Genomic DNA, 11,749 nt, shown 5'->3' on the forward strand with positions numbered 1-11,749 from the left:
AATGTTGACTCTTTGTGGGCTATTTATAAGTATGAGAAATTATCAGTGTTTTTAGTTAAAACTTAAATATTATTTATTCATTTCAAAATAAGGATATTATGAAAGAGATTTAATCCTTTGAATAATAGTTACATAATATACTTTACCTGTATAAGTGTATAACCCAAAACCCTAGATTTATTACGTACTCATTACAATTGTTGAAAATCATAATTACCTATCTATAGCTATGCCACATATAGCGAAATATATTTTTGAAAGATAATATCAATAAATTGACTATAAAATGAAAACTAAGAATTAAAATTGTGTGTTGATAATTGAGTATTATCAGTTATCACTAACCAGTAGGAATGTGTTTTGTATTTAATATTAAACTTATTTTCATTTTCACAAGACAGAAATTCAGCGATGATTTTAAGTAAGGAGAAAGAACTCTTTAGACAAAAGTCGAGCTAATTTCATTATCCCCTGCATAGGTATATAATTTATCTCCAAAATAAATATTAAGTACCAATTCGTTATATTTTATACAATGTACAGCTTTTAAGTATATATGTTATATATTAGTTCTTGTAAAACTAGAATAATACTACCATACCTACGTTAAATCAATAAATATAGTTTCTATGGTTATATAAATTATATTTATTTTTCTTTCAAGTCAGTGTATTTATAATTCTGGTTAGTAGAGTAGTATTATTTAAAACGAAAATATAGTGTTTCAGTTTTAATAATAAATATAATAAATATAATTTTACCCTAATAAATATAATGCCTCCAAAATTAGATCAAACGGCTAAAAAAGCTACAAGACTATCATTAGTAAGATAAACTCGGACTTGTAATTTACATTTTGTGTCTAAATTATTATTTTTTGTGTGAAATAGTCTCAATCGGGGCAGAAAAAACCATTCAATAAAGAACCTTCCAGACGTCAAGTAAAGATAGCTAAACCTGTGGACGATATTAACGGAGTTCAATCCAATGAATCTATTAGGCCGGATGATCAATTAAAATTGACTGAAGAAGTACTAAACTATTCATACTCGAATAATTTTGTTTTATTTTATGAATATTTTTATATTATGTACTTATATCATAATTTCAAACATTATTTTCAAGATAATAATTAAAATATCAGATAATAATTCAGGTAATAATTTACATTCATTAAGACAGGAGGTATATAATTACAATATTACCTACCTTTAAAATTGTATATAAATATAAATATAAAATTTTATAAAAATTAAAAAAGTATTCTCATTACAAAAAACTTCTCACACGACAGCATACGTGTATACCATGACAAAAATTGATCTTTTCAACAATGTGACATTATAAAAAAACACATTTGTGCACACTCTTAACTTAAAAAATTATTATAGTACCTATTTTATTTTGTTAACTATAAGTGAATAAACTTAAATTTTGTTAAAATAAGCAAAACGGCAACTGGAATAGAAGTAGGTACAATAGGTACATACTACATAGGAAACTTTATAATGTATACGTAGTAGCATCGATTGGAAGATTTCATTCCATATTGAATAGTGAATACTACTAACGTCTAACAATAGTCAATAATACATTATGTACATACTTCGTATATTATGTTAATTTGCTCGGATTTTATGTCGAACATATATTTATCTTAATTGTAAAATAATAATTAGGATATAAGTTATAATTAATTTAACTCAAATAATAGGTAATTAATATGTACCAAACCTATTTTACAATTTTAAAACTAGTACTGTTAAATTACAATTAATTTCTACTTAAAATATCACACACGAATTAATATAATAATAAGCAATTCTTTAGAAATCACATTCCTCGTCAATGTGCTAATGTGAAGTTGTATAGTATTAATTATTATCTGATGAATGTTAAATAAAATGAAATAAATATTAAGGAAATATTTGTTTTTTAAATCACTATATAGGTACCTACCTATGTTATAAATATATTATTTGATTTTCAGAAAAATTTAATATATTTTTATAATTTTATCAATGTCCACCATCCAGTAACAAACAAAAATGTATGGAGACAGACTGGTTATAGAGATTAAACAAATAATTGTAATTTAAACATTGTTTAATGTTTGCCTACTGATAAATAAAAATATTATTTGTTAAATGACACATGCCATTTATTAATAAATACAATTCTATAAGCATAAACTATCCATTCATAAAAATTATGATTAGAAATATTAAGATTTATAAAAATGATCCTTTATTTAATTGTAATATTGTGCTAAAATAAAATATAATACTATACGAATAATAAACGTAGATATATTATATTACTTCTATATATTCTATGTTATATATATATATATTGACATTTGACATACTGTTTGTTATGTTATACATCATTATATTTCCGTTGGATGGTTCGCCACATTCCACAGGCCATATTCAGTGTCGTCAATGGATGAATATTTAGAGGGAGGGGTAGAGGACGAATTCAATATACATAAACTGAAAATACCTTAAACTATTAGAGATAATACTATTTTTATTTTTATTTAAAACATATTTTTATTTAATTTTAGGAGTTGGATGAAGCAATAAGCAATGTATTACAAGTTACAGAACCACCGGAATTAACTGCTCGAGTATCCTATAGTTATAAAGATGGATCATTTGTACCATACAAAAATATTCTTCCGTTTATCACATTGATTGAATTGAAGTCTACGTTGATTCATAGTAAATTAAAAAATACTAGTATAGATACTATTTTACACTATAGCATACGAGTACCTATATCATTCGCTGATTGCTCTGTAGGTACTATATAATATACAATATAGGTTGCACAGTGTACAGTGTACACCTATGTTGCGTAGGTTGTATCTCTATATTAATATATACTTACGTCGATAAACGATAATTCTCGTACAGGGGCCTGGTGTGGAGATGGCGCTGTGGTTGGTAACAGTCGCTAATGTGTGCTGCAGTCAAACATCGTCCGTCGTCTCTAGCTTCCGGATGGGTGACCACCCGGGTTTTTAGCGACGAGTCCAGCTTGCCCTACATATTATAAAAATGTTGCTCAAAAACCAACCACAACCCCCTCCTCCTCAAACAAAACGTAACCCACTCTTAAAATGCTAATGTCCATAGTTGCCGATGCTTCAGAAACTAACAAACAAATAAATACTCGTACGATCGTACCTATAGTACTTATAGTTATTCCATATAAATTATAAATATACAATAATTAATGATATTCATTTATTGTGGAAATAACAGAACACTTATCAGAAAACGACAATGAAACTGCACTCGAAGAAGTAAAAGAAGAAAGTGTTCATAATAAGGAAGATCTTGTGATAGACACAGATGAAAATGTTGATGGCCGAATACAAGAAGAAGCGGAGGACGGAGAAAGTGAAGGCGAGGGGGATTTTCCTAATGAAGAAGGTGACCAAGCAGAAGGGGGTGAAGAAATGGACGAGGAAAAAACTTCAAAACCTAAAGCTACATCGGACTCAGACGAAGAAGCGCCAGTGGTTATACAAGAAGAATCTACTACCAACATAAATTCATCAGCAAAAATTAGAAACGTACAAAAAAAACTTATGAATCAATTTAATTTCTTCGAGAGATGTGCACTTACAGAAGAAATAATTTTAAGAGTAATATATAGTTAGGTATTATACTTTTACCATATTAAATTATAATAGTGGTTTATTTTAGGATAAAGAAGTTCAAACTACACCACCAACGAAAAATGATTTTTGTACATACGCAACACAATGGATTATTTATGATGCCTATAATGACGATTTCTTAAAGCAGCAAGAAGAAAAAGAAAAAGAAAAAAGAGATAAAATAGCTGTTCATGCAAGTAAGAAGAGTGCTAATAAAAAGAAAAAAAATGATGTAACTGAAGATCAAACTGAAAAAAAAATGTTAATCACTGCTAAATTTTTGGAAAGAATTATCAACTTAAACACAATGGATGCCATTGCACAAGGTATAAACTGTATAATACAGAATATTAAAAAACATAAAAATATAATTCATAATTAATTTATCTCTAACATTAACATCGTAATTCGCAGATTTATTTTAATCTATTAATTTGTATTGAATACTGACAAGTTCTAAGTTACTATTTACTTATAGTAACATTGTAACAATACGATAAAATCGCATAAAAGAATGACAGCAACTTATACACAAATATAATTTTTCACTAGGTACTATAACTTCATATTACTTTTAGATTTCCGATACTATGAGGATCCATCTGACCAATTTAGGGGTAGAGATGGAACAGTACTTCCATTGTGGACAATGACGTATGACAAAGCTGATAATTTGTATGTGACTGATATAAGTTGGAGCCCAGATTACTTCGACATGTTTGCTGTTACACTAGGAACTCGTGAGAATTACAATTAAAAACTATTACTAAAATACATTAATAAAAATACTTAATCAAATAAACATTATTTTTCTTTAATTCGAATATAAATGTATTACTTTTAAATAATCAATATTATGTTCACTTGAATTAACAAAATTAAATTTTTAGTTAAATTATCTGCACATGCACTTGTAAAAAAGTAGGTATCTAAAATAAAATAAGACGACGTCCAACATTTCCGTACACTGTCTTATTCTGGGTCGTTTAATAAAATCCTAATTATTACTATTCACCTACTATCATAAATGTGTATAGTAAATATTTTTAGTTTTAAATTTTAAATAAATATATTAAATTTTAAATTAGATTTTGAGCTTGAGTGAGAAACCTTGGTTTTACTTTATTTTTTTTTTACTTAATTTGTGCTCCTAAAGTATCATACATAATTTATTAATTGATAAATGATAATTATATGCGATAAGAGGCAGCTAACCCTTAACACAAAACAGTACTGTGGCCTACCTATTTATGAAGAATAATTATTTTATAATAGCTCAAGGACATTTACCATTAACTGACAGTCCAGATGTGGGTTATGTATGCTTATGGTCTTTGAAAAATCCATCATACCCCGAATACATAAACCAGACGCATTGTGGAGCGATGTGTTTAGATTTCCATCGAAACCACGGGTTTCTCCTGGCTGTGGGATTTCATGATGGTCATTTGGCTGTATATAACGTTAGCTTGCCAACAAAAGAAGCTCAATATATGACAGACTCAGTAAATACTAAACATATGGCTTGTGTGAGACAGGTGAATTTTTATATAAATTTAATTCTGCTTTATTCTAAATTATGGTACATTTAATTATATTTTAGGTTTAAGACGGAGCGATAAATGTATTAGTTTTACAATGTTGGTACTTTGGGGGATCAAAAGTAAACACATTAATCAAATTAATCGGGAGAAATTAAAAAAAATAACAAAAATGGGAGATTTCACCGAAATTCAATTGTAATTAAAAAATGTAATTCAAAAATGACTTACTTTTTACTGTAAAGACTTGTATTATTTAAATATAATAAAATATTTATTTTGATGATTTCTCTTCCAACGATTTTAGTTACATATTTTGATAATTAATTAAAAATATATATATTGGTCGTAAAAACTTGAAACATTCCACGATTACTTAAATTATTATTTTTTATTCACAATAAAATGTTCAAAACATTTAAACTAATTTTTAGCATTTGAAATTTTTGAATTATTATAGTTTTGTTTTATAAATACTGATAAAAGAAATGTTATGCTCAACCAAAAATTTTGAAAATAGTCGAGATTTTCCATAAACCTTACTTATATAGCAATTAAAAAATATCGAAAATTCATTAACAAATTTTTATAAACCCGATAAAGAAATTTTTCAAAATCACTAAAATATAAAAACTATTTTGTAGTTAAAAAATAAAAATGTATACAATTTATAACTTAAATAGAACTGAGGCTTGAAAAAGTTATACAATGTTTCTCATAAGTTATTTTTGTCTACACCAAAAAATCTCAAAAATACGTATGCATAATTTTTTTTTTTAGACATATTATATAATTTAAAATTTGAATATTAAGACAAAAAATAACTTTTTTAGCTGTATATAGTTGAATTGACTCAAAGAATTATTTGTAGAAACTAGAAACGTTTTGCCAATACATATTATTATTTACCATACATATAATAAAATACAGTTTTCGAAATATTTAGGTTAGTTTTAACTGTTTTAAGCTATTAATACATTGTGGTATTATACCAAGGACCTACTCATAGCGTTCGACGGTACGTAGCCGTCGGTATCGACTATAATAGTTTAAAAATAAATTAAAATAACTAAGAATTATAATGTGTATTTAATTTTAAGCCTATATTTTTCATGCGTAACTACATTGTATTTGTACATACACTTATACATCTATATACTATAAAGTATACCTACTTGATAATATATAGTGGTTTTTTACTTACTAAACATGTACAATAAATTATTGTGTAGTACATACCTACATACTTGAGTAATTTCGGATTGTTATTAGGTTGTTTGGGTTAAAGATTTGCCCGACGGTGAGTTAAATTTTTATTCCATATCTGAAGACGGAACAGTTTGTAATTGGTTACTAATGCAAAGTGAAATGTCAAAAACCATTATAGTTACATTAGTTTTAGATATTGAACCTCAAATAACACTTGGTGGAATTAGTGAAACATTAATTGGTAAGAAATGTTCTTTACATATAAAATATTTTATTACCTACTCACAATTTTTCTAGGTAGAGGCACAACGATTGCGTTTCATCCCGAAAATAGTGGAATATATTTGGTTGGAACAAATGAAGGATATATATTTAAATGTAACACAGAATGGAGCTCTTTTTTTATGCAAAAATTTAAAGCTCATGAAATGTCAGTTTATAGAATTGATTATAACAAATATGATCCAAACATTTATCTATCATGTAGCGGTGATTGTACAGTTAAAGTATGGGAAGATAAATCTGAGTAAGTGTGGTTATTGTTTGATTAAAAGTTAAAACCAAAGAAAAATATAGAAAAATAAGCATAAAACTGTGTTTAAGAACTAAATTACAATAACAATTGTTTACTGTAAACACTATAAACACTAACGTTTGTAGGTATCTATACATTAGCTACAACTAATACGTGCATAGTATATTGGTACCTACTAATTTTAGTTAAGCTTTAAAGTTTAAAATACCATAAGCATAAATTTATCGGTGAATAATAGGTATATATGTATCGAACTTTATCTACCTATCAACCTATCAATATTGTATAAGTATTATGCTGTTAATGTTATGTATAAAATATAAAAGTAGTTGGGTCGTCTTCAAGGTTTATTACAAATTAAAAACATACATTTCAATATTTATAATCTAACCATTTGTTTTTTGTTACATAAAAGTATACCACTTTTGATATTTGATCTCCTGTGGAGTGTGTCTGATGCTCTTTGGTCACCGTTCTCGAGTACAGTTTTTGGAGTCATTACCGAAGATTGTGATGTAGTATTTTATGACTTGGACGCAGACAAATATAAAAATATTTGTTCTCAACCGATACAACCTGAAAGTCAATATCAACTTACTAAGTTAGCGTTTAATTGGCGGATGCCTGTAATAGTCGTCGGTAGTTCAAAGTAATCACTAGTATCTAATTAAATGTTTTAATTTTACGATCAATTTTATTTGCATTTTAGAAGTACAATTGTTGCATTAAAAATGTCACCTAACCTTAGGTTGATAATGAAACCACCGAAAAAGGGTAAACACTATACTACTCAAATGTTGGAGTTAGAAAAATTACACAAAGCTTTGGACTCAACTCGAGAACCAGATACTTTAGTTGTACCTGCTGATGATGACACTACAGATTCATAAATTAACGCACTGTGCGCGTCGCATACTCGCATATAATATCTATGTATATATATTTAGTATTAATAATATATACAATCTTGTACGTTGAATATTCTAAATAGTATGATTGTTATAAAACGTCGCTTTTCAGTTTTCAAAGTATTATGCGACGTACTGCCGTTTAAAAATATATTCAAAAATACTCGTACCTATACAAATAAATAGTTCTACGTAATCTGAAGCTTTAAATTACATTGTGTACATTTTTATGGCTAAATATCAACGGTTTTTTTTTTCAATAAATTATTTTATTATTTTAATTATTATTAATAGTATATTAATACTATAGTAATGTAGATAGTAACTAGTAGTAGTATATAAATATAATATACGTATGGTATACTCGTGTGAACTATATACTAAATTTCAATATTGAACAGCACCAAAGATTAAACAGATTGTTTCTTCTTTCCATCCATGGGTGCATATTATACCTAATATTAACGATCAGCGGAACTTTACATTGCTATAAGAATAATGAAAAATGTTATTATTTATTAATAACATCATCTCAACATGTGTCACCGATGGGACTCGTATAAATATAAGTAGTAAATCTCACAGCTATAATTTTTCAAAAGTTATAATTGCAGTTATTTTTATTACAGACTGTCTATTCACCCGATGATTAATAATTGATAAAAAAATGACTAATTCCCGTCTTGGACTTTGTCACAGGGCGCAGCCATATCGCAACGAGTACCTACGTAGAGTCATTCACATTCTTAAAGTTTACCTATTTATGTATCAGTGTAGGAATGTAGGGTATTGTGTATACTATTATATTAGTTAGGTATTTTGTGTTTAAGTGGATGTCAGCGCAATATTTGTTTTCTCACTCAGATCCTCGTGCCACATATAGATAAAACGCTTTCATCTAAATCTGTTTTATGATTTATGAGTAATGTTAGAGTAAAATCAACTATTACAAAAATTATAGAGGATAATATTTTCGAGGGTATGACATATCGGTTTTATCTTTTATTATTATTTAACTTTGAATTGGACTTTTCAAAATACAATACATTTTTTGTTAATTTAAATTACGTTTAAATTGTTTTGATACAATATTTAAACTAATCAGTATGTCATACTCTCAAAAATATTATGCTCTATCGTTGTTGTAATGGGTGATTTTACTCTAAGGTTACTCAAAAATATTATAAAAATGGTTCTACGGAAATGCTTTTTGTCTATGCTGTGCGTGGGCCAGAGAATGAAAACAAACATGGCGCTGACATCAACTTAATAAAGTAATTTTGTTATATTTTAGTATAGAGTATAACAAGTGTTCTGTTTATTTAAAAATTACCTATCTTTCTCACAAACGTCTAAAGGTCATTATATGAACGTGATATACTGATATGTCGTTGAAACAATTTTATATATTTATACGAACGGAATTTCCTGTATAGTAATCAGTAATCACTAGGTAATCAGTAAGAGTATTGACACTTGCCTTGCCTGGTGTTCAATAATTCAATATTTAGATTTCGGTTTAATATAGCTTTTGATTGGGAATATAATTCAGAGTAAAATCTACTATAGGTTTATAAATTATAAGTAATAGTAATAGTATACTTTGATTTTTCGTTATTATTTGTATCACAGAATAGATTTAATCACAGATTATTTATTTAATAGAAGTATGGTATGTACCTACCTTATACATATACTCGAATATATATTATATATAGTATGATCATTGATCTATAACAATTTGCACAGTTTTATTAATTAATATTATATTATATCACTAATCACAGACTCATCAATATTACCGGGTGATCCATTAAACGTAATTCACTCATTATTTCAAAAACTATTTAAGTAAAATATATATAACTATTCTTTTTGCATAATTTTAAAACGAATAATGAATGAGTAATTTATGGATTATATCTAATAAGTATTTTAAGTTTTGACGAGGGGTGTGGAATGCTACCTCTCAAAATATAGGTCCACTTACTACTCCACTCATCTATAAACTTTAAATACTAATAAAGTTATAAGTTATAAACTTATAACTAATAAACTACTTATTCGCAATTTGATTTTTATAGACCGAAATACTCCGAAATACCAAAAATTATTTTTCTTCAGAAATTTAAATATTGAAATTTAAAATGTATGCTTTCATTCAAAAGTGTAGAAACTTCAAAAATGATAATGATAAAAAAAAAATAGAAAAAATAGAACTTTTTCCAAAAATGTTCATAAGTTTTGTGTATTACATACATTATAATAATTTATATATATTTATATATTTTTTCAACTTACAACAAAGTCAACAACAATAAACGTCTGATAAATTAATAGTTAATAGTTTAATACCCATGACCGTACATTATACTGGATATATACGGTACCTATCTAGCACACTATACAGCTACACTTACCTATACCTATATATTAGAGTTAATTGGACGTAATTAATGATTTTTTCAACTTTACCTTCTTAATCTGAGAAATTTTATGAATCTCTAAAATAATCTAAAATGTAATTCATTTAACAGTTATAGTTATAAGGTAGGTAGGTATATAGCATTAGTTTAATAATATTACCTACATTTTATTTTATTGGTTGCACTATCGGACTATATGGCTTCGTGAATGTAAGACTATTCAATGTCATCAGAATACACTGAGTTGTTTATTTATACAGGAATTTGACTGAGATATTAGTACCACAAACAGCGATGTTCTTCTGTCTATAAGTATAATTTATTTCATTCATACATCATATTGATTTTTTTCAATATTTTGTATTTGAGGACTGTTTAACTGGCGTTTTATATGGAATACAAATAAGAGCCTGTTACTATCGTTACGACACGTGTTCACCATGTAATCATTTCAAATATATACATATAAATACACCATAATATATAAAATAGTAAATACCTTTCTATAGGCGTAAAATAGTTACCTTATAACATCCTAATAAATGCAATATATACATATAACATATAATACAAATACAATAACTGGGAAGATAAATATTCGAAGATAATATTTTTGTTTTGTTCAATAATAGACAAGTAAGAAAACTTATAAAAATATTTTACTAACAATCTTAGTAGCTTATATATCTGTTACAGTTTATTTTTAGTAATTCAATTTAAACATTTTTAATTGCCTTGATAATTTGGATGTGTTGGATGAATAAGTTAGTAACAGAGCATTAATATAATATACATTTGATATATTATTGTGATGTCCCAATCGTAAATTTGCCTAAATCATGAATTCTGTATTTAATTAAATTGAAATAACTATATAATTGTTAATATATTTGTTTAATTATAAAATTATACTTAAATGAAAGTACCTACTTTAAATTCAAGAATCCATATCATCGAATTAAAAATAATTAAAATACTTATGATCAAAATTAAAGATGTATTGTGTATAGCTATAATCTATACGACTATACGTACGATAATACCGTATGCAAAAACAATTTAACGTTATATCATAGTTTAATACTATTGACTATTTAGGATGGATTCAAATTCACAATTATATAAAATAATGCTTTTCATGTTCTAAATAGTTACCAGTGGGTCCTTATATGACAATTTTGAATTTTTGATTTTTTGAAGTTATTTTCTTATTATTTCTCCTATTGCATATGTGTAAATGTGTAATATTTATGTGTTATATAGCTTATATAAGTTATAAGTAATACGTCTCCAAAATATAAAACTATATCAACACGCCACTCTGATCTTAAATTCATAATTCATCATAGCTAATAAGGTACAGTAAGTTTATCACCAAGACTTAAATATTTAAAAATAATAATTTATATATTATACTACCTCCTGTAAGGCTATATAATATATACCAAAAGAAACTC

At 26.5% G+C, this 11,749-nt stretch overlaps 1 protein-coding gene across 2 annotated transcripts; it reads left to right on the forward strand.

The window, feature by feature from the left end:
- Positions 1-704: 704 nt before the first annotated feature.
- LOC111029621 (dynein intermediate chain 1, axonemal-like) lies at positions 705-8,195 on the forward strand. 2 transcript variants are annotated; one of them, XM_022308696.1, is made up of 11 exons: positions 705-825; positions 891-1,031; positions 2,570-2,726; positions 3,273-3,658; positions 3,720-3,999; positions 4,252-4,413; positions 4,949-5,211; positions 6,487-6,664; positions 6,721-6,949; positions 7,374-7,607; positions 7,668-8,195. In XM_022308696.1, exons 1-11 carry the CDS (start codon positions 775-777, stop codon positions 7,846-7,848), a joined length of 2,262 nt encoding a protein of 753 aa, XP_022164388.1. In that variant the 5' UTR covers positions 705-774; the 3' UTR covers positions 7,849-8,195. The 2 variants fall into 2 exon arrangements, with proteins under 2 accessions (XP_022164388.1, XP_022164389.1); XM_022308697.1 differs by having other exon boundaries at positions 7,374-7,597; positions 7,668-7,804.
- Positions 8,196-11,749: the final 3,554 nt, after the last annotated feature.

The sequence above is a fragment of the Myzus persicae genome, unplaced genomic scaffold (genome assembly GCF_001856785.1).
Source record: "Myzus persicae strain clone G006 unplaced genomic scaffold, MPER_G0061.0, whole genome shotgun sequence".
In the NCBI taxonomy this organism is placed as follows: domain Eukaryota; kingdom Metazoa; phylum Arthropoda; class Insecta; order Hemiptera; family Aphididae; genus Myzus; species Myzus persicae.